This window comes from Brachypodium distachyon, chromosome 2 (genome assembly GCF_000005505.3).
Source record: "Brachypodium distachyon strain Bd21 chromosome 2, Brachypodium_distachyon_v3.0, whole genome shotgun sequence".
Classification (NCBI taxonomy): domain Eukaryota; kingdom Viridiplantae; phylum Streptophyta; class Magnoliopsida; order Poales; family Poaceae; genus Brachypodium; species Brachypodium distachyon.
Genome location: NC_016132.3, coordinates 11,287,849 through 11,310,336, shown reverse-complemented (window position 1 = coordinate 11,310,336; position 22,488 = coordinate 11,287,849). Strand labels below are relative to the sequence as shown.

The window sequence follows — 22,488 nt, the reverse complement described above, 5'->3', positions numbered from 1 at the left end:
AGTCTTCTTTTCCCATAGCTCATATGGTCTAATCTCTTTATCTTTTGTGGGAACACGATTTAGGACATGACACAAAGTCAATAGAACCTCCCCCCACCATGCCTTGGATAAACCCGCAGTGTCTAACATGGCGTTAACCAAGTCAGTTAGCGTGCGGTTTTTCCTCTCAGCAACCCCGTTTGATTGGGGCGAATAGGGAGGCATCCTCTCATGGACGATGCCATGTTCCTCACAAAATGAATTAAACTCACTGGAGAAATATTCTCCACCGCGGTCAGACCGCAACCGTTTGATTTTCTTCTCAAGTTGATTCTCGACTTCAGCTTTATAGATCTTAAAATAATGCAATGCTTCATCTTTTGATTTTAATAAATACACAAGAAACATACTTCTACTAGCATGTTGCTTTGCTGTCATCTGAAAACTCATCTGGAGACACCATAGATCATGAGCCTTTCTAAGTCACATGCCGACCTATCTTCATCGTCTTTCTTCATAATAACAGTAATGACGGCAATATCAGACAACGCCACCATACCAGTCGCCGTCTCATCGTCAAAAGCATCGCCAACAGAGGCTCCACCTCCAAATATGAGGACCTTGGGCGACACCACCATCTCCTTCCACGAATATGGTACCACCACTGTCACAGCTCCCTTCAACTCTTACGATGAAAGAACCGTCCACGACTAGTGACGGCTTCCTCCTTGGCTGCCAGCCACTCTCGTGCCACCAACACCATGGCCAAGGCCTTTGCCACAAACAAAGCAAGCGCCATGACCTTCGAGACCAGCAGCTGCATCCACACCACTACAATCATAGGCATCTTGGCTCCAAAGCATGATCCTAACGTCTCCGGCGAGCACCTCTCACCGGAGCAGACCACCACACTGCTCCATCCTCGTACCACATCCGACCTCCGTCGCCCAGTCAACGGCTACTGCATGGCGAAACATTCACTCCGCAGAACACCGCCCACAACGCGGCCCGATCTGGCCGTCGCGATGCTGCTTACCCACTCCACAGGATGCCCCCCGATGGTCGCGCACAGCATGTCCCGATCTGGCCTCCGCACCACTCCTTTCGGCCCCTGAACGGCGCCACAATCCGGCCGCCACGCTGCCTCTTCAACGCAACAGGACGCCACCTCTTCCATGCCGCAGAACGCAGCCCCGATCCGGCCGTTGTGCCGCGTCTTCCTTGCACCGCAGGAAGCGGATCCGCCAGGTCGGCAATCATCGTGAAGCCAAATCCATGAAAAAGGGCCCCGCCACCGCCGATGCCGCGCGGGCTTCGCCCAGCTGCACCTTCTGGCGGCGGCGAGGGAGAGAAGGGAGGTGGGGCGGCTGCACATTTCAAACCTCTTAGCTGTGTCTATTTGGTAGTATCATGTGGAGGGATGGCACAACACAAAACTGTTTTCTTTTGCCTGACACATGTTTGAGGAGATTTTCTTGAGAAATTTTGTAGCCTCAAGGCTAAAGAACCTAAAGCATCAATGGCTTAAGTGGCTCGACTCTCATCACAACTGCATAATGATTATTCGGATTTTTTTTCTCACCTTGGCGTCATCTCAATCCGAGGTTGTATGCACGCTCCACGGGCCACGACCGGAACAGATGTGTTCGTGTTGCATTCGGACTCAATTTAGGGTCGCGAATTTTCCCTTATAAATAGAGAGTGTCCAGGCTAGGGTTTTGACAAGGACGTGAGGGAACTAAGAGCTTTGGATCTAGATCAATTCTTGGAAAGTTCTTGGATGCATGATCGCATCTTTTGTAATCGATCGACATCGTTGCAATAAACAGATTCGTTGGCGGTGCCATCTCTATTTTTCTCGGATCTTCGTGAATTCTTCGTGGTAGATCTTTTTAACACTTTGCTGCAGGTTCATCACAAGTTCATAATACTTTGCTATAGGTTTCTCACGAGATCAAGGAAAGATTGCGATTAATTCATCTTTCTAGTTATTTATCGAAATTGGTTCTAGATTGATTCTCGTAACTTTTTGTCACCTGTTACTGTTGTGATCATATCTTTTGATTCATACGTCCGGTTGAGCTGATTCTTGTTGAGTTAGTTAGATAATTTCAATGCCTTTATTTTGCATACTCATACGTATTTTTTTGTTAATCCAATCAAAAGTTAAGGCTGTTTTACTATCACGGACAGAAACATGTTTTAGGGTCTGAACTTTTGAGAAAAAAAATTAATTTGCTTCCGTGCAATCACCCTCTTTGATTGCCTATTTCGATCTCACACCTCTCTTGCTCCGACAAGCAGCTATCAGGTGATGGAGAAAGCGATCGAGCAAAGCACAACTTGATGTGATATACTGTCAGCCAGCACACATCATAGAAGTTTTGTCAAAAGTCCGAACTACAGCAATGGTGTGGCTTATCCTCCTTTGGTTGCCATTATGGGAATCACGAATAACGGTGTTAGCTCGTCAATTTTGCTAACTACAGCAGGTCGCCATGTAAAGGCGAGGACAAATGATCTTTAGATCCTTACTATATGTATATTCCGGCCAATCTCGTTTCTAATAAAAATGTATCGATCATTTTCTTCATAATAATACCCAGATACTTCCTTTCATCAATGTCAGCGTCATGGCGAATTCCTTAGACACGTGTTACAAATACACAAAAGTAAAATGAAACGAAGTGATGAATCATCTGCCATCTGCCTCCCCAGTGATGGTTACACCATTGATACTGCATGGATCAACAACTGTTGCTGATTCCTTTACCTTAGATACTCTCATGTTGAAATATGCCGGATGATTAGGCTCCGGAAGAACAACACTCTCGCTGTTCAGCATTGCAACAACATCGGACATTGCTGTTGCTGCCATCTGCCATCTTCCTCCCCAGTGATGGTCACAAGCTGACGTCACTTCACCACCACCTACCAAAGCAAGTAAAGGAAAAAGGGAACTACCAAGAGGAAATCAAGGCTCACTGTTACTGCCGCTGGAGTATTGTGATGGAAGAAAATGCATTGCCAAGAACAAAACTGGATGGTGTGTGTGTGGCAACAGAATGTAACTGCTACCGAATGGTACTTAAACTGAAACAATGAAATGTGGATCCAAAACTGAAATTGAGTGTATTTTGTGACAATCACAGAAATTTTGTGGTTCTTAAAACTGAATGAAATTGTTGCGGATATTTGTGGCATTGTGTTGCAATTATGATCTTTGTGGCACTGTCCAAAGTGCGTCAAATTCTATCTGTGGCATTTCTCAAAGAGCATAAATTTTGGTTCTGTCACACTTATGTAGAGTGCATCAAAACTGAATTTACAACACTGTCAAAGTGCGGCAAATTTGAAATCTAGAGGCAATAAACAAAAGTGCATCAAACCACTTTTGCCAACATCTGTATATTCTACACTTTTTAAAGTGCTATGAATATGAATTTGACGCATTTCGTGAGTCAAATTGACGCAGTTCAAAGTGTGTCCAGTAGTCTCCTGTGAGGTAATGTGTGGCGAGAAAATCCTGGCTGGAGAAGCTATGCAGGCGTCGGTCAGTGTACAAGCTCAACTTCAAGCTTATCCCTAAAAAGCTTCAAACTGGTCAGCTGCCCTTGTTCAAGCTCAACTTTGGTGTCATTACGCTTATCCCTAAAAAGGAAGATGCGGTCCAAATTCAACAATATAGGCCTAATTGTCTCCTTAATGTAAGCTTCAAAATTGTTACGAAGGTTGCTACTAATCGCATCACTGGGATCGCCCATCATGTGATCAGCCCTTCTCAAACGGCGTTCATGCCTGGTCGTCACATTTTAGAGGGTGTGGTTGTCTTGCATGAGACTATTCATGAACTTCATCGGAAGAAAATGGATGAGATCTTGTTTAAGATTGATTTTCAGAAGGCCTATGATAAGGTTAAGTGGCCCTTTTTGCAACAAGCGTTCCGTATGAAAGGTTTCGATCCGATATGGTGCAATTGGATTTTCCAATTTGTTCAAGGGGGAAGTGTTGGCGTTAAAGTCAACGATGACATTGGGCATTTTTTCCAAACTTGTAAAGGTCTATGACAGGGCGATCCACTGTCACCTGTCCTTTTTAATATTGTGGCGGATATGCTGGCCATCCTAATTGCTCGTGCAAAAGAAGATGGCCTTCAATACGCTGATGATACGATTATTTTTATGGAACACGACTTAGAGAAAGCCGTCAACATGAAACTAATCTTATGCATTTTTTAACAACTGTCCGGTCTTAAAATCAATTTTTATAAAAGCGAGATTTTTTGCTTTGGTAAAGCTAAAGATGATGAGCACCAGTACAAGCGTCTCTTCGGTTGTGAGTCGGGATCCCTACCTTTTCGTTATCTAGGGATTCCTATTCATCACCGCACTTTGCTTAACAAAGAATGGAAGTCAGTGGAAGGTCGTTCTGAGAAAAAACTGGGGTGTTGGAAGGGTAAGCTTCTTTCCTACGGCGATCGACTTACTCTTATTAATTCGGTGCTCACTAGTATGCCCATGTTTATGCTATCCATTCTTGAGATACCTGTCGGGGTACGCAAGAGATTAGATTTCTACAGATCTTGGTTCTTTTGGCAATCTGACGAGCATAAGCGCAAGTATAGGTTGACCAAATGGAACATTATCTGTCGTCCGAAAGACCAGGGCGGACTGGGCATTGAGCTTTTTGAAATTAAAAAAAATGCCTTCTCAGCAAATGGCTGTTTACACTTCTTAATGAAGAGGGCATGTGGCAAGAGCTATTACGGAATAAATATCTTCAAAATGGCACCCTCTCCCAGACACTCGCTAAACCAACGGACTCTCAATTGTGGAAGGGTCTTATGCGAGTTAAGGAAGATTCTTTTAGCCGTGGTATGTTTACCCTTGGGGATGGGACCGGAATTCGTTTCTTGGAAGATACTTGTCTAGGCGATGGCCCGCTTGCTTATCAATATGCATCCTTGTTGCGGATTGTGCATCACAAAAATGTTTCTGTTGCCACAGTCTTAGGGACCGTTCCCTTGAATATACGATTTAGGCGGAACCTGGTTTGGGCCAATTGGATAAGATGGTTACATTTGGTTCAGCGGTTGATGTCGGTTAACCTTTCACATGAACTTGATAGCTTTGTTTGGAGTCTTACTTCCTCGGGAGTCTTCTCTGTAAAATCCATGTACGCTGATTTTATGGAAGGACACACGGTCTTTCATCGGAAATACCTCTGGAAGCTCAAAATTCCATCAAAAGTCAAGATCTTTATGTGGTTTCTTGATCGCCAAGTTCTATTAACTAAAGATAATCTAGCAAAATGGCATTGGGAAGGGAGTTTAAAGTGTTGTTTTTGTGATGATGATGAGAGTATACAACACCTTTTTCTTACCTGCCCGTTTGCTCGTATTATTTGGCGCATTATTTTCATTACCTTCAATTTACCTCCACCGACAACGATTACCAATTTATTTGGGAATTGGCTTAACGGTGTGGATAAAAAATTCATAGCTCATATTCGGATGAGAGTTTCGGCTTTATGTTGGGCTATTTGGAACTGCAGAAAGATGTTGTTTTTAATCGATCAGGAGCTCCACATTTTTTGCAGGTTATCTACAACGCCACGCACTGGATACGGCTATGGGCGTTCCTGCTCCCTGCGCAAGAGCGGGAACTTTTGGCTATTGGATGCATCCGGCTGGAGACGGTCTTACGAGATATCTTCAACCGGGCTGGCTGGCGGTCTACTAGACGACTTAATGCATATACTCGTTATGTTTGATTTATTTCGCTAGCTTATCTTTGTATCCACGATCTCCGATCACTGAACTGTATAACTCTTTACAACTTCGCAATAAAATCGGCTGTGTGCATCACTTGATGCAGAGGCCGGGACGTTCCCCTTTTCGGAAAAAAAAGAAGAAAAAAGTTCCTGGAGTAAACAATGTAATGCACAACTGGTTACTCATGTCATGGAGCCTCAAGTCCCTGTGGAAAGGATGCACTCCGTCAAGCACCGTCAACTTACTCCTGTGAAACATCATTTAGTGAACCATTTTGGTCCAAAATTGCTGACCGTGGACTAGGGCCGCAACCGCGGAATGTTACAGTCGACGTGACATTTCTAGACGGGATACAGTAAATCTTTAAATTTCTCCTATCGCATATTTAATGAAAGTTGACAAAAACTGTGACTGATACATTATACAGATTCAACAGGCCCAACGCAGTCTATGAGAACGCACATCCTTCAGTCACTGATTGTGCGTCCTTAGGTCGAAGAGTTCTGTTATTTAATCCATTAGCAGGAAAGAAGTGCACACTTGTCCTTATAACTAGTGGATACTCCACGCGTTGCGGCGGGCCTCAAAAGCAATGCATTTGTCCTACGTGACAGAGAAATGGATTCTAATGAAGGAATATGAACAATATAGGAGTACTGGAACTAAGAGATAACCTAAGTGTGTTTGTATGGTATACAAGTTTGTGTATCTTCAGGACTAATTTCCCGTGTGACTGAAAATACAAATTATTAGGTTGAACTACATATTATTGTTGTTCCGAGTTATATAAGAATACTTGGAAATGTGGCATCTAATTTTTCATGCAATCAATGTTGACAAATGGATAATCACACGGTATTTGGTTTGAGATGTAAGCATGAGAAGACATGGTTTTAAAAGTTAGACACACCGATGGTGGTTCAGTATTCCTCATCTTTTGAAACTACATCTGTATATTTATTATGATCTTGATTAGAGAGGACATGGTTTGGTGAATTAATTAACGTTTGGGTTGGTGTGGGGGGGGGGGGGGGGGCACTTGGCTGGGTTGGCAGCTGCTCAAATTCCAATTGTGTGTGTGTGTGTGTGTGGGGGGGGGGGGGCACTTGGCTGGGTTGGCAGCTGCTCAAATTCCAATTGTGTGTGTGTGTGTGTGGGGTGGGGTGGGGGGGGGGCACTTGGCTGGGTTGGCAGCTGCTCAAACTCCAATTGTGAAAACTATATAATATTGGTAGGCACAAGTTAACGTCGGTGATGGATATCCTAATTTTAGGTCATTTAAACACATTCTTTACGATGTACTTTTCCAGACCGAAGTTCAGTGGAACATGTTGATTCTGCTAACAACCACCGATCCAACTCGTAGATTCTCGTCGCGTAGTGTTGATGTGCGTGTATGTGTTATTTTACTTTTTTGCATTACCTGAACCAAGCAGAAGTTAAGCAACAGCTGTGTCAAATCCGTCCGATTTACACCGTCCATACAAATGCATCCAATGCTCCACGCCCTCCGTCCCATGTCAATGTCACCTTACTCAAATCTATTATATATTAAAAGTTCATGACAGAGCAACCAGAAAAAAGATAGAATCTTAAAAAATCTATTATATATTAAAAGTACATGACGGATTTAAAAGTACATGACGGAACAATCAGAAAAAAGATAGGATCCTAAAAATCCCACAAAAAAGCAAAAGATCTGACTGTGGGATGCGGGCATGGTGGCGTCGGTCGTAAGACAGAGAAAAAGAAATCGTGAATAAAGCGGTAGGGAAAGAAAATAAGGGACAGTGATATATTGGTTATAATTTTAACAAAATTGACCGGCCAATGACGCCCAACCATCACCACCAACTCTAATTTAATAGATAGTAATAAACTAGTGGAGTGCCCGTGCGTTTCTACAAAAGAACATTTTGTATGTTGATTTTTTTCCAGTAAAGTCATATGTATGGTTGACTAATGACACTCCAAATCACCTTAATATTATTTAAAAAAATGGAAGACATGCTTCGTTCCCACGAAATAAATTGATGATAAAGTCATTTGTGGTTCGCGAACAGTTTGGCATACTTTTCAAATAATATCCTCGCAAGAAAATCATAATTTCTTCAATATTACATTTACATTTGAGCTGCTATGGTTAAAACAAATTTGACTACTCGCTATAGATAAATTAGACTAAAACCACTATTATATAGTCACGACACTTGCTAGTAAATTTATCCTAATTTCGGTGACAAACATTACCAACATTTTAGTTTTTCACATTATATTTAATTGCTTCCATTAGAAAGAGACAAGGAGTGTTTTTTTTATCACAAAAGGATGCGAGGAGCAAGGGACCACTCTTTTATATTTAGGAGTAAATCTTTGGTTATATCTTGAACGTATTATCATATGGCATAAATGATTCTTGGGATTCAAAAAATCTATCAAGATAATAGTCGAGAAGTAACTTAAATTGAAGTAAAGACTTGCAGGCCTCCAAAAAGATTAGTTTCCTAAAAGTGCAGAAGGCAGAACAGAAGGCGCACTCAGTAGAAGCTGCTAGTCTCCTCCCAATTCCCCATCACATGCCTTGCCCGGTCTGATGTAAAAACACATTTGATGATACCCAGTGATTCTTGATGACCATGGATCCATCCATCTCATGACCCATAAACTTCACCAAATGTCCATTAGCTTCTGCTACAACAAAAATCTTCAGAAATGCAGAAAGGAACACATACCCACAAGCTGCAACTTTCTGTAAAATGTCAACAGAAGAACATTTCAGATTTAAGTTCGAACAGGGGTATTCATGAATCAAGAGGAAATATGTTAAGTCATTATTTACCTTGATCCTGGAACAAGCTAAGGTGATATTGCCTTTAGTGGACACTTTGACACAGACCTCAATGATAATTCTCACCCTCACTGTTAAGATAACATGCACCCGGTGTTGAGCTAGGAGAGCTCCTAATATGCTATCATTGGTTCTGGACTTCTGGGTATAGCATGGCAACCAGTGATAGAACCAACTAACATATGGTACAGGAAAGTTCAGCAACAAAAATCAATGTGTTCCAGATATCCAGAAAACCATTATCCCGATACAAGCACTTTGGTAACCTTGTGAACACTATTGAGGACAATACCAAAAGGAATGAGTTGAACGATTGAAGTGCGGAAATAATTTTCTCTCTTATTGACTGCAAAATTAGGAATTACAGAGGAAACATGATTATTTTTGTTATCAGATGGTTTGCATCCTTTATTTCAAATTTCAGCCACAGTTTCAATTTTCTGAGATGAACCATGGAATTCAGTTCACCAACTAAAACGCTTAGGTATTTATGTTTACAGTGATTACACACTTTATGCGGCACATACTTCCCATATTTTATTCATCTGCATGATCCAAAATGACCACAAAAATACATCTGATGCAGACATCTAATCTGATGAAATTAGTTGAACACAACAGAGATGCGTACGAAACTGACGCGCATCGTGCAGCCGACAAATTATTTAGTGAAGAAATTTATTCAGTAAAAGGATTCTGAAACTACTCTAGATTTTATCATGACAAGATATATGAGATAGATATATACCTGAATGCCTATTATTAATGCCATTTGGTTGTCCTCCTATCTGCAGAACCAAATAGTTATAATAAGTAATCTACAAAAGAATCAATTTTCATTTTTCACGCATATAGAAGAATTGTGAATGAATATTCAGCCTTGCTTGCAAGAAGCGGAGGTTACAGGTACTGCCAAAGCGAAAGAAAATTTAAGTCCAGTCATGGGATCCAGAAAAAATGTGCTTGCATTAACAGAAGGAGACACATGTTACCTGCGGTAGGTAAACTCGTCGAAATTGATCCCTTGTTGTTCCTGCCGTTGGCGGCAAGGAGGCGGAGCTCCTTCTACCCGCTCCGGCTTGAGCCCGGCCCGTGCCATGGTTAGACAGCGAGGCACACACATAGATCACCATTATACAAGCTTCAAGATACAAATGGGAACACTACTGAGAATCCTCTACTGGAAGAGAGGTAAAATATGCAAAATGCATGCTTTCAAGAAATTAGGATTACATGTTGAATAAAAAAAACTACTGGAAGAGACGTAAATTCTGCCAGCTCAAAATTTATTCTTCCAGATATTCTGTAGAAGTTTGAAATGACAGATGGATAAGTTAGATACTTTTAACCTGACACAACCACGTTCATATTTCTTCACAAGCATTTTCTTGAACACATTGCTTGCCCCTGCACGATGTCAAACCCGAGCTCATCCTGCACAATTTCAAGTTCCATACTTCCATTAGACGGACTGAACTCAGAGATCCATCCAACCATTGAATAAATTTGCTGCAAGTAATCACTAACGAACTGAAATTTTCTCCAGAATAACTAATTTAAAATAGCTCATGGTCATAGCTACACAGCGCGTCTCATGAAAATTCAGATGGAAGCTGGATATCATAGCAGAAGCACTCGGACAAAAATCAAGAAGCCTTGCTAGCTGCTGGATTTGGACTACAATCCAACTGCCGTCTGCCGCTGCCATACGTGAGGAGCCTCGTCGGAGAAAAACCACGACGAGCCAGCTGCTATCCCTTGGGCTATTAGGGCACCGCCATGGGAGGAGAGCACATGGACGAATGAAATCGGGGATGGGAGGAAACTTAGTTGTGGGTGCGGCGGCTAGATCCCGCCCTGCGGCGGCCTCCCACGGACCGAAGCGATGGTGTGCAGAGGCAACAGCCCCCTCCTGGAGCGGATGACGAAGGTACAGGCCGAGATGGGGAGAAAAAAGGGAAGGAGGCCAGGCGGGGGTGGCGGCAAGGCTGCCCGTGCGGAGATGGACGTGGGGGAGGAGGCACGGCAGCGGCGGCTCGATGAGGAGGGCGGGTGTGGGACGGCCTCCGCCCGAACCTGTCGTGGAGGACAACGTAAGGAGGTTGCGACCAGAGGAAGTGCACGGGAGGGTTGCAGCGGGAAGGGAGGCGGCGACGAACCCTAGGAGGAGATTAGCGGAGGGGATCGAGCAACGGAAAGAGAAGAGAAGATCGGGGCTGAGGAATTGAGGATAGCGACGGGTGGGCGGTGGCAATATGTAATTTCGCTGAAACTGACGGACGGACGGACGAGCCTACCAACCCAACTGCAAATTAAAAAATAGCAAAGACTGGCAAAAAAACCATGCGATGCTACCAAACAATAGAAAGTGTATCAAGCACGAGCCGGTGGAGGCGAAGTCTGGACATTGATTTTTCGATTGGATTGATTTCCATACTGAGATTGATACCGAGATTTTTTGTTTGGGTTCGAATTGATTTCCATACTGAGATGGATACGAAGAATTTTGGATTTCATGCTAAGGAGATTGATTTATTTTAAGACTGTTCGTATTATGTTGTGACAAATTTGGACCGTACGATAACTTTCAGTAAATCTAAACCGTAGAATTTCTGCTACTGAAATCGTAAATAAGGCGGGAGGGAAAGAAAATAAGAGACAGTGACATATTGATTGTAATTTTATCGAAGTTGACCGATCAACACCGACCAACGGCACCCATCTATCACCACCGATTCCAATTTAATATATTGTAATAGATAATAAATAATTGATCTCAACCGTTAGATCTACGTCCGTTCCCGAAGTCCCAGGCCGAACAGTTCCCCTCCTCCCTTTCCTTCGCTCCCCTTCTACAAGGGACGCGCCATCACGCTCGCAATTGCCAGCCGCCGCCTGGGTTCCGCCAAGATCAGTCTGCGCCGCCACACTAGATTGGATAAATCAATCTTAATCATCTTTGGCCCAACGAGTTATTCTGGATTTCCGGCACACACACACCGTCACACCCTGCCGCCCACAACGATGATGGCTCCATGAATATTCTGCCTCCTTTGGTCGATCAGATGCATGGTATCACTTGTGTCTCCCTATCTCGATTACCCATGTTCTCCCCCCTAGAAAAGATCGTACCTCTGTTTTTATCTATCTTATCCTTTCTAATCTGCGGCTGGGAACTACTACGAGCTACAATGCTCCAAGCCTCCAGCGGCCATGACGAGAGATTGAGCAATTTGGTATTGCTATGTCCAGTAATCCAATGGTGGGAAGAAACATAATGTGCTTGCATGGTTCTCTTCGATTACTGCAATTGGTTCTTTCAGATATGTGAGATACAGATTTTATTTTTTTGGCGTAGTCCCTACATTTGGGACAAACCAAAAGGTAAGCAGGTCTTCAGATTTGGAAGATCAAGAAAATTGTTCGATCTTTGAATGGGTCCTGGGCAAGTTAGACTAGATAAGATCTCACTGTGGGCTATGTACAAGCATAATTGTGTTCAAAATTTCAGGCAATCTGGGTATGACAGTGTTATCTGCACTATTGAGCATAAATATTTTACTATTGGTTGGGCGTTGGGATGTAATATCCTAGGTGGTGTTCAGAGTTTATACTTGCAATAAACATTTGGATGTTCAAATTTTTTTAATATACTACAGTTTCGGTGAGTATTTTGTTTCACTTATTCGTGGTCAGCTGGACGTTATGCCTTTTGTATCTTAGGGAGAAAAGTTGTGAGGTTAATTTTAATCTTGAAATAAAGAATTCAAGATGAGAAAAATATTTTAAAAGAAGATTGAATAATGCGTGTCCATATTTGATATGTTCAAGTCTGATGATGCGACCCTCTTCTCCTTATGGTTCTAAAAAGTTGCCATGTTACGTAATTACTCTCTCCGATCCTAAATTGTTGTCAAAATATTACATATATCTAGACGTTTTTTAAGAATAGATGCATTCATATTTGTGCAAATTTGAGTCAAGAATTTAGGATCAGAGTATTCAACAACAGATTGTACATAATGCTTATCTCACTTAAGTATAAATCTGGGATTCCTCAGCTTAGACATTACTAACCTCTCTTGAAAAAAAAATCATAAAGATTAATTAAGCGCATCTACGAACACAACTTTTGCTTCTTCTTCTTCTGCTGCCAATATTGATATTTTGTACTCCCTCCGATCGGAGGTAGTAGCATATATAGTAGTGTGCCATATATACTCTAATATTTATTGTTTTTGCTCAGATTTTGGATCAAGTTCCTTGTCAAGCCAAAATCGCCCAAGACGTGCATAGCTAACCGGAGAAAAAAACACGGTGTAATTGAAATTCACAAGATCGATTATTTTTTAGACAGGCCTACTTGATTTCTCGCCATAATGCAGGTATATGAAATGAAATCGACTAGCAATTATGGACTCCATCCTTCAAGAAATCGTACTAATTCTGGACAAATGTTTCAACCAGCTACCTTGATTTAGCTTATGCTGCGCGTCTTCTTTGTATACTTTTTTTATGCCAAACATAGCAAATGTATCAGCACATGATTGTAAGGTAATACAGTAATATGTTGATTATTATAATTTACTTTGATAACGTGACATTTTTCTTGGTAGTATTTACAGCTTTGTTGTTCGCATAATTTGTCCATACTCTAAAATATTTAGGTAATATGTAGTTCATTTTTCTTTTAAAAATCCTCAAGGTAGTTTGGTATGACATTTTCCTTCTGAAGGCTTTGCAGACATCCATTTCTCACCCCCACGGCCCCACCACATTGTTTTAGAGGGACACCGGTTCCATTCATTGAAACCAGAAACATCTTAAGTTCAAATAAAGTCGTTTATTGTGGAATCTGAAAACGTACGCAAAGGAGGTACCCACAGGCGGCACCTAAACAGAGTCAAAGTTCAAACGACTGAAAATGACGAATAGAGCTCGGCAACCTTCTGGAGCTTGGCACGAACAGTCACAAGCGGCACGCACCCCCACCACCTCTCCTCTAAAGGCATCAATATCCCATACTACTTAATTTAGCATTGAAGGTATGAGTCTTGCATTAGCTTACATTATCAACAAACTATTAATGTTTGAGCTCCCATTTACATTTTATCACATCCTTTGATTTCTGAATATTGCCAATCATTTTAAGTTATAGCATTCTAATTAGTATTTCTCTCTCCAGTATGCAGGACCTCAAATACATCTTCAAGATCATGAGGCTCCTTCATAAAAAAAAAAGATCATGAGGCTCCCCACATATCAAACTAGGCCTTCCTCGGTCGTTTGTACACAAGCCCTCATCTAGGAATTTGAATACTGGTTAGAGTTTAACAAAGTCTAAAATTTAAAGCTCTATCATAAAGTTTATAGAAAAATGTACCATCATATCGTTAATATCAAATAAGAACGTATGAAGATATATCATAACAATTCTAATAAAACTAATTTAGAGTTGTAGATGTTTGTAGATTTTTCATAAACCTGGTCAAACATTAAGAAGTTTGACTTAGAATAAAGCTAAAATATCTCATGAAAAGGATTGGAAGAAGTATTATCTTACAAATATGTTTATCTAAAATTATAGAGCGATTAGAAGTTTTTTGTTGATATGAAAAAGGTAGATGAGAGTTAAAGTATCAAGTGTCAAATAAGGATATGCTATTGAAGACATATAAAGTCAAATATGAATGTGCTACTGACTTATGACTTTGTAAGCAAAGGGAGTAGCATGAACTAGTAGGACATATTTTTCGGTGTGTATGACAGAGTAACCACTCATCCTAAAGACAAATGTGCTACAGTATGTCTTTAGACAGTCTAATTAGCTAAACACATGAAACTATGTTCATCGATCATAACCATAAGGAGGTCGAGAAAACTTATAATTTAAAATGTACAAAAACCGAGCACACAGGCCTGCCTACGCATGGGCCACGTGTGAACGCGAAACGGAAGAAACGGGGAAAGTGGCCCTGGCTAGGAGAAAAGCGAGTAAACCAATCGCCAGGGGGCCGCCCGACCGTAAGTGGCTGACGGCAGGCCCCCCAAAAACCCGCACTGTTAAGAAAACGCAAAATACATGGACACACGCTAAGGTGGCGCGCGGTGAGGGCGAGAAATCGTTCCCTTTTGGAATTGAGAGTTATAAATTTCCTATATACTACGGATGGGCTAAACCATCTTTAGTACAAAATATGGAATTTCCTGTCAAGCCTAGCTACTATTTTATTACAAACTACTATAATGGTAGGAAGCAAGAGGTGAAAACCGAAGCAATAAAAAGTCTCGAAAACACAAGATCAATCTACAAAACAAAGGAAAAGGTACTATAGTTTAGAGCCTAGCTGGATACAAGATCATATAACCATTAAATAATACTAGAAACAAAAACAAAGTAAAAAAAACTCAGATGTTACCTATGTGATTAAGAGATTAAAAATAATAAAAGATGTTGCCCGCGCAAATGCGGGTCGATGGACTAGTTCGTGCAAATATGGATGTATCTATACTAAAAAGATGTTTAGATACATGTAATATTTTGTCACTTAATATAGAACGGAAGGAGTATGTAATTGTGTCGATGAGTTTTCCCTCTCTTCCCATCATGCCCTCTATCTTCAAAATTATCTGTTGTTGTTTTCGACAACAATTAGAGTAAGGGGTGCCAACGCTCGATGGCACAAGTGCGGGTATAAATGTAGGGCGTGTATGCCGGCCTTATAGCGAAGGTCGCTATACACTTTGGACAAGTTGACACGTCGATATTTTTTGAATAGGTTCGGTCGACCTTGCGGGTGCGACTTAATCCTATGTTAGGAAAGGTTTCGAGGGGGTTGTTAGCCGAGGGCTTGGGCCGAGCGGATCTTCAGGCGAGAGGTTCGTCGGGGCCGCCTCGTATTTGGACCGAACGCGTCTTTCCAAGTATCGAGGTTAGGATACCCTCGGAACTCTAACCCAATCCCTTCTCCTTCGAGTCCGGGCCGAACGTGTCTTTCCGGATCTCGAAACTAGAGCTCTTTGCAAGAGGCTCTAGCCCTCTCCCCTTGAGTTTATTCAAGTGAGAGTGAATGATACATGCCCCCATGGAGGGTATTTATAGCCTAGGGTCCATGACAAATGACCATGGCTACCCTTGAGGGAGAGAGAAAAGTGGGGGTAAAAGGATAAAAGTAACTCTTTTGGTTCATAACTTTTGTGTGCACTATGTGAGAAAAGTAGGGCTTGGTCCATGGTCCACCATGGACTAAGGGCCCGCTCCTCTCACTTTTCTTGCCCTCCACTCTAGCTCATTTGACCCCTTGACCATGGCATGAGAGGCTTGACTCGTTGACTAGTCTTCCTCTGCCACGTAGGATTGACCGCGCCACGTAGATGTCTTTGACTCGTGCTTGCGAAATGTTGACTTGGTCATCGCCACGTAGGATTTACGTCCCGGCCCATATAAGGGTTTTATTTTACTACAACATTATCTTTTATTCCAACTTTGATGACAAACATCATCACCATGGGAGCCTTTTGCAAAATATTTAAGTATTGTTTCAGTTAGAAAGAGATAAAAAGTTCTCTTTTTACAATAGAAAGAGGCCAGAAGGGTTTTTTCACAACAAAATGAGGTGACGGGCAGCCGCCACCGATGGACTCTTTAATAGAGTAAAGATAAAGATAATGCCTACAGACAACCATTCGTTAGACATGAACAAAGGTAAAATGAATGATCAATCATCTGCCATCTGGCTCCACAGTGATCGTAACGTCGTTGATACTACATGGATCAACAACACTGGCCGATTCGTGTACCTTAGATACTCTTAGGTTGAAGTATGCTGGATGATTAGGCTCCGGAAGAACAACACTCTCACTGTTTAACATTGCAACAACATCTGACATTGTAGGTCGATCATCTGCATTCTCCTGGACGCACATCAGTGCAATGTTAATATACCTCCTAGCCTCTGTTGTATGGATCTCCCCAGCAATGTCTGCTTCTACCAGCTCAAGCCAACTTCCTTCTATCCAGAGCTGCCATGACTGGAGAAACATTCTTCATGATATACATGACAAGAATTTCTACAGGATAAACATACGGTTGTGTGTACGAGTTCAGAAGATACTCACGTATCCGAGGAGGTTAAGATACTCCCCATACTGGTGGAAACCAGAATTCCTTTTTCCGCTAAGAATCTCAAGAAGTAAAACACCAAAGCTGAACACGTCAGATTTGATCGAGTAAATACCTTCAGAGGCATACTCTGGAGACATATAACCGCTGAAATGATTCAGAACCACAAGTAAAATATTAAATAACATTTTCAGTTCAAGTGATCAGACAATTACTGGTGTTTTAGGCATTAACTGTACTATAAATTAAGGGGATATGCTTACTATGTTCCCACCACCCTGTTTGTGCTTCCTTGACTTTCATTTGAGCTGAAAATTTTTGCTAGCCCAAAATCAGAAATTTTAGGATTCATGTCCTGGTCCAACAGAATGTTGCTGGCCTTAAGGTCCCTATGTATTATGCGCAGACGAGAGTGCTTGTGCAGATACAGAAGACCTTGTGCTATCCCTTCGACTATCGAACGGCGTTTGTTCCAATCAACTAAAGTTGTTCTGTTCCCATCTGCAAATTACTCATGGTAACAACAGATTAGACATAATTTTATAGCATGGATGAATGACATGTTGAGTAGTGAGCTACATTGTGAATACCAAATATAAAGAAGTCCAAGCTCTTATTTAGCAAATACTCGTACACCAGAATTTTTTCCTCTCCTTGAATGCAGCATCCCAAGAGTCTGACCAGATTATTGTGTTGCAGTTTTGCTATAAGTTCAACTTCATTCTTGAATTCTGTGAATCCCTGTCCCGAATGTGAGGCAAGCCTTTTAACTGCAACTTCCATCCCACCTGGTAATTGGCCCTGGAAACATGTATAAAACAATATTCCAGACACTATTGAATTTTCACTGAATTGGCAGAAAAAGGATTACAGATATTCATTTTGAAAAAAACCTTTTTGCATATACAACAATACATATCCATGGCATGGACTATGTTCCCTTTCACTCCTTTATACTTCAATTTCCACTTCTGAATTCCAATCAACATTCGAAAACAAATAAAACTGGTTTCTCAAGTACAGTACTCCCTCTGATCCGAATTTGTTGACGCAGCCACTTCACAAAAACTCACTCCCTCCCTCCGGCCGTCGCGTCAAGCTTTTCGGATCGGAAGGAGTATTTCTTTTCTTTTCAATTACAGCTTCATTTGATGTTTCTTATGCTGATCCCATTTGGTTGAGATAAATTAGTAAATCTGGATATATTAGCAACCTGCGTGTATCTTTATGATCAAGTGCCAACTGTATATTGTGTAACTATTGCTAGTATTGTTTTATCCACTTTGTACCCCATTTGTCAATTTGGGTCAAATCAGACAGATGGGTACCTCTCATCAGGCAAGCTGGCGTTTGCAATGGTGTGGACCGTGGAAGTGTGGAGGCTGATAGCCAGCTGCGGGGAGAGTATGAGGCACGGATGTAGCGACCCAAGAAGACAATTCGGTCATGATTGCCGTTAACGAAGCCACATCAAAAATGCCCCGCACCTATATGCATCCTATGCGGCCCACTTTCTCGTAGTTCTATAAAGAAAGTAGTTTAATGGATCTTTATAATTTGTTTTTCGACGTAGGTTAGAGAACTAGGCACATCACAACACAATTCCATATATACTGGCGACTATAAATAGTGGTATTGTAAATATGTAATAATGTGCTTTTGGCCATGCACAACACGAATGTATTGGTTAATGTATAATCTATGTCTCAGATTTATTTCAGAAACTCATGAGTGAATATATTTTTTGGAAGGAAACGTGATTGAATTTTTTTATTGTTTGAATACGATTTGTCGATTCATACAGTCATCCCTTTTGATTTTCCCCTGCAAAAATAAACCTTTTATTTACCTTGTAGACAGGGCCAAAACCACCTTGCCCAAGTCGGTTTTCTTCTGAGAAGTTGCGCGTAGCGTCCAATATCTCAGAAAAGTCAAAGAGGGTGAAGTCTGAACTCTTCTCTTCCAATCTCCAAACCAGTGCATCTTCCCCCCCTCTATTCGCCGCAGCTTGATTCTGCAAGTTTGCCTTTCCTAAGTCGAGCACACACATGGATACATGATTAATTTGGGATCAAACCTTTTGATTACCCAAAGAAGGGTGAGTAGATAAAAAAGTCGGCGGTTGTTCTTTAGAAGAACGTTATTGTGACGCGTGATAAATTAGAACATACCTTTTCTCCGTCTTCTTATCCATACAATGGCAAAGATAAAGCAGAGCAGTATCAATAGTAATGGAACGGCGATACCAATAACCCACAGCTTTGAGTTCCGTCCTAAGCATAATAACACAGTATCAGCGCATGGTAAATTTGCAATTTTGTACAAAATCTCATAAGCAATTAAGCATTACTTCGATGTCCCAATAATTCGACTGCTACTGCTAAGCTCAGCTGCTCTGCTTTGCAAGTCTGAAGATGCTACCAGCCTACCACACGCAAGACTTTCAACAAGCTAGAAAACTATTATATTAAATAAAGTAAAGTAAGCTAAAACTATGCACTCGATTTTCCTGGTAAGTGAAGATTTTTTTTGTTGATGGAAGGTAATTAAGTGAAGATTGCAAAAGTGAATTACTCAAACATAAGCTTTTTTTCCTAGAAGATGTATGACATGTCCAAAAAGGAATTATCAGAAAATTCGCTCCGTATTATCCAAATCAAGGAATTTGCACACAGCCAAGTCGAATCAACGAAGTGTCACATGAAGGATCAGAATTTTACATTATATATCACATACCTTGCTGTTCTTGGACCGTCGTTTGTGCCTCCGGTGGTGGTACCCCAACTGGTGTCTTAGGCTCCGCCTGCGGCTGTGGATACACGGCAACTGGCGTCCCTGGCGCAGTGTTGTTGGTCGCCGGAACTGCGGAGGCCACGATGGTAAGAGGCAGGGGGTCCCCTTGAAAGAACCGGTATATCTCGTATCTCATGCTACAACGCCTCCCGAGAATTCGACCACCTTGACTTCCGTCGAGGTACTGGAGAGTGATCTGTGGGAAATCCTGGAAACAGGCCGCGCACTCGGCGGCTGTCAGGTCGGGCGTGCACTGCATGAGACAGAACAGCGTCGGGAAGTTGTAGCCGACGTCTAAGCGCGAAGTCGTGAACCTCCTCGGGCTGTTTACGGCTGCTTGGGTCGTGCTGTTCAAAAGATTGAACAACAAGAGCCTGGCCGAATCGGCGCTCATCGTGAAGTTCTGGGTGTTCATGAGGAGAAGCACACCGCTATTGTCGTTGGTGGCGAGAAAATTCTGGTCGGAGAAGCTAAGCATGCAGGGATCGTAGTACAAGGTGGCACCCTTATCGTACGGACAGAGCCTCTGCCCGTCCTTGAAGGCGGTGGCCACGCAGTCCTCGCAGGCGGAAGCGTTGGTGTCCCCGCGGCAGAGCGCAAGGGCGTAGACGGTGTCGGGAACATCGCCGGCGGTGCCGGTGGCGAAGAGAGTGCTGTTAGACGCGGCTTTCTTTGGGAGGGCGGACGACAGGAGCCTCAGGTTGGTTTCGTACGTGCTCCTTGCTGTGTAGTTGCTGATTCCGTCGCAGGATTGCCACTGGGCAGCGGCGAGAGGCAGGAGAAGGAGAAGGAGGAGGAGGATAGCCATGGCCATTGCGCACATGTTCCTGGAGTATTTTTTGTCACAATGAATGCGACGCACAGCGGGTTTACTCATGTCGTTCAGTCTCAGGTTCCATTGGATGCACTCCGTCAACGACCCTTGACTCACTAGTCACTCCTATCAACATCACATGGAAATGCCCTGGGCTAGCCGTCAAGCGAGACTTCTCAACCGCGCAATCATGCAGCGTCCAAAGAATGGGAATAGTGTTTACACGCGAGAGAAGTTTCCTAGAATTTTCTGGCCGGGGATTATTCAGCCGTCGATGATCCCCAAATAATTTTAATTATTCATCACATATTTGAATATTTTGTGTCAAAAAAACATATTTTAATATTACAGTACTCCCTCCGGTCGGAATTACTTGTCGAAATATTACATATATCTAGACGCTTTTTACACAAAGATACATCATATTTAGGCAAATTTGAAACAAGTAATACCGATCGGAGGGAGTACTATAATTGACTAGTAATCGGGCATACTTAATATCTTTATCTAAAACGAGTCTAAGAAATAGCCACCGCATCTTATTACAGTTATTTAGTACTCCCTCTGTTCCACCGCATTTTCGACAGGAATTATGGAACGGAGGGAGTAAGTTATATCAATATTTTTCCGTACATTTAATTCTAACAAGAACAGCGGTAAAGGCCACACGCGAGAGCTAATTTTTTTTATATAATACGATTTTTTTAATCATTTTTAAAAATAATACGTGTTTTTCAAAAATATCAAAAATAATACGGCCTCGGCCTGGGCGAGGCCGAATGGGCCCAGTCGGCCTGGCCCACGCCGATTAGGCCCAGTCGGCCTCGGCCAGGCCGCCTGTCGTGCGCGCGGGGGCCCCACGAGCCAGTCGGCCTGGCCCAGGCCGACTGAAGCCCAGTCGGCTTCGCCCAGGCCGACTGGCCAGTCGGCCTCGCCGTGGCTGAAAACAGCCTGGTGGGTTCCGGGCTGGAATCTTTTCCCTTTTTCCTTTTTCACTTTCCCTTCCCATCCCTCCCGTGCGTGCCCGAGCAGCCCAGCTTCTTCCTCCTCTGCTCGTTCTCACAGCAGCTAGCTCCTTCTCTTCTATGTTCTTCATTTCCTCCTCAAATGCCCCCATTTTCTAGCCCAAATTAGTGCATTTTGATCCCATTTAACCCACAAAATCGCATCCCCTACCTAGTTGGCACCCAAAGACACCTCGATCTACTGTTTTCATTGGCCATGTGGAGCTAATTTTGTGGTGCAAAGTTGGAGCAATGATGGTGGTTTGGAGGAGTTTGGAGGTGGTGGTGCTCATCTGGTGACCGTGAGGCTGCTCGAGGTTGGGTTCACACGATTCAAGGGTAAATCCTAATCTCTCACGTATTTATCCTATAATGTATATGTTTATGAGGATACGTGTGTACTGCTTAGACACATGATGTTTATGAGGATACGTGTGTACTGCTTCAATGTATATGTTTTGATTGGAGCAATGGTGGTGATGCCAGAAGTATGTTTTAGCGTTTGGTAGTGCTCATTATTTTGGACAACGGTTAATGTCGTACTGCTTAGTATTTGATGCGTCTAAATATTATGGCCGGTAGTAATATGTTTTGATAGATGAGATTTTTTTTTATGCCGTATTGTTTAGTATTTGACACCTATTAATATTTTAAATCTGTCGTACTGCTTAGTATTTGACGTGTCCAAATAGTTTGGCCGGTAGTAATATGTTTTGATTAGGCTAGATTTTATTTGTGCCGTACTGTTTACTATTTGACGCGTATTAATATTTTTAATATGCCGTACTGTTTAGTATTTGACGCGTATTAATATTTTTAATATGCCGTACTGGTTAGTATTTGACGCGTATTAATATTTTTAATATGCCGTACTGGTTAGTATTTGACGCTTATTAATATTTTTAATATGCCGTACTGCTTAGTATTTGGCGCGTCATAATATTTTTAATATGCCGCACTGCTTAGTATTTGACGTGTCATAATATTTTTAATATGCCGTACTGCTTAGTATTTGACGCATATTAATATTTTTAATATGCCGTACTGCTTAGTATTTGACGTTTCATAATACTTTTAATATGCCGTACTGCTTAGTATTTGACGCGTCATAATATTTTTAATATGTCGTACTGCTTAGTATTTGATGAGTCATAA

At 42.1% G+C, this 22,488-nt stretch overlaps 2 protein-coding genes across 5 annotated transcripts; both read right to left on the bottom strand.

Annotated features, from left to right (window-relative positions):
• Nucleotides 1-6,340: 6,340 nt before the first annotated feature.
• Nucleotides 6,341-10,827, bottom strand: LOC100823862. Of its 4 annotated transcripts, XR_001406414.2 has the most exons (6): nucleotides 9,943-10,826; nucleotides 9,593-9,741; nucleotides 9,349-9,388; nucleotides 8,592-8,946; nucleotides 7,176-8,501; nucleotides 6,341-6,355 (listed from the first exon to the last, which is right to left on the bottom strand). XR_001406414.2 is itself a non-coding variant. In XM_010232573.3 (4 exons), the coding sequence occupies exons 1-4, from the start codon at nucleotides 9,966-9,968 to the stop codon at nucleotides 8,325-8,327; spliced, it is 324 nt and encodes a 107-aa protein (XP_010230875.1). In that variant the 5' UTR covers nucleotides 9,969-10,825; the 3' UTR covers nucleotides 8,084-8,324. The 4 variants fall into 4 exon arrangements, 1 of the variants encoding a protein (XP_010230875.1); XR_001406412.2 differs by having other exon boundaries at nucleotides 9,593-10,827; XR_001406413.2 differs by having other exon boundaries at nucleotides 8,592-8,876; nucleotides 9,593-10,827.
• Nucleotides 10,828-16,095: 5,268 nt separating this feature from the next.
• LOC100835216 (cysteine-rich receptor-like protein kinase 10) lies at nucleotides 16,096-20,384 on the bottom strand. Its single transcript, XM_003567636.4, has 7 exons — nucleotides 19,459-20,384; nucleotides 18,894-18,995; nucleotides 18,572-18,753; nucleotides 17,313-17,523; nucleotides 16,986-17,223; nucleotides 16,719-16,869; nucleotides 16,096-16,631 (listed from the first exon to the last, which is right to left on the bottom strand). The coding sequence occupies exons 1-7, from the start codon at nucleotides 20,336-20,338 to the stop codon at nucleotides 16,323-16,325; spliced, it is 2,073 nt and encodes a 690-aa protein (XP_003567684.2). The 5' UTR covers nucleotides 20,339-20,384; the 3' UTR covers nucleotides 16,096-16,322.
• Nucleotides 20,385-22,488: the final 2,104 nt, after the last annotated feature.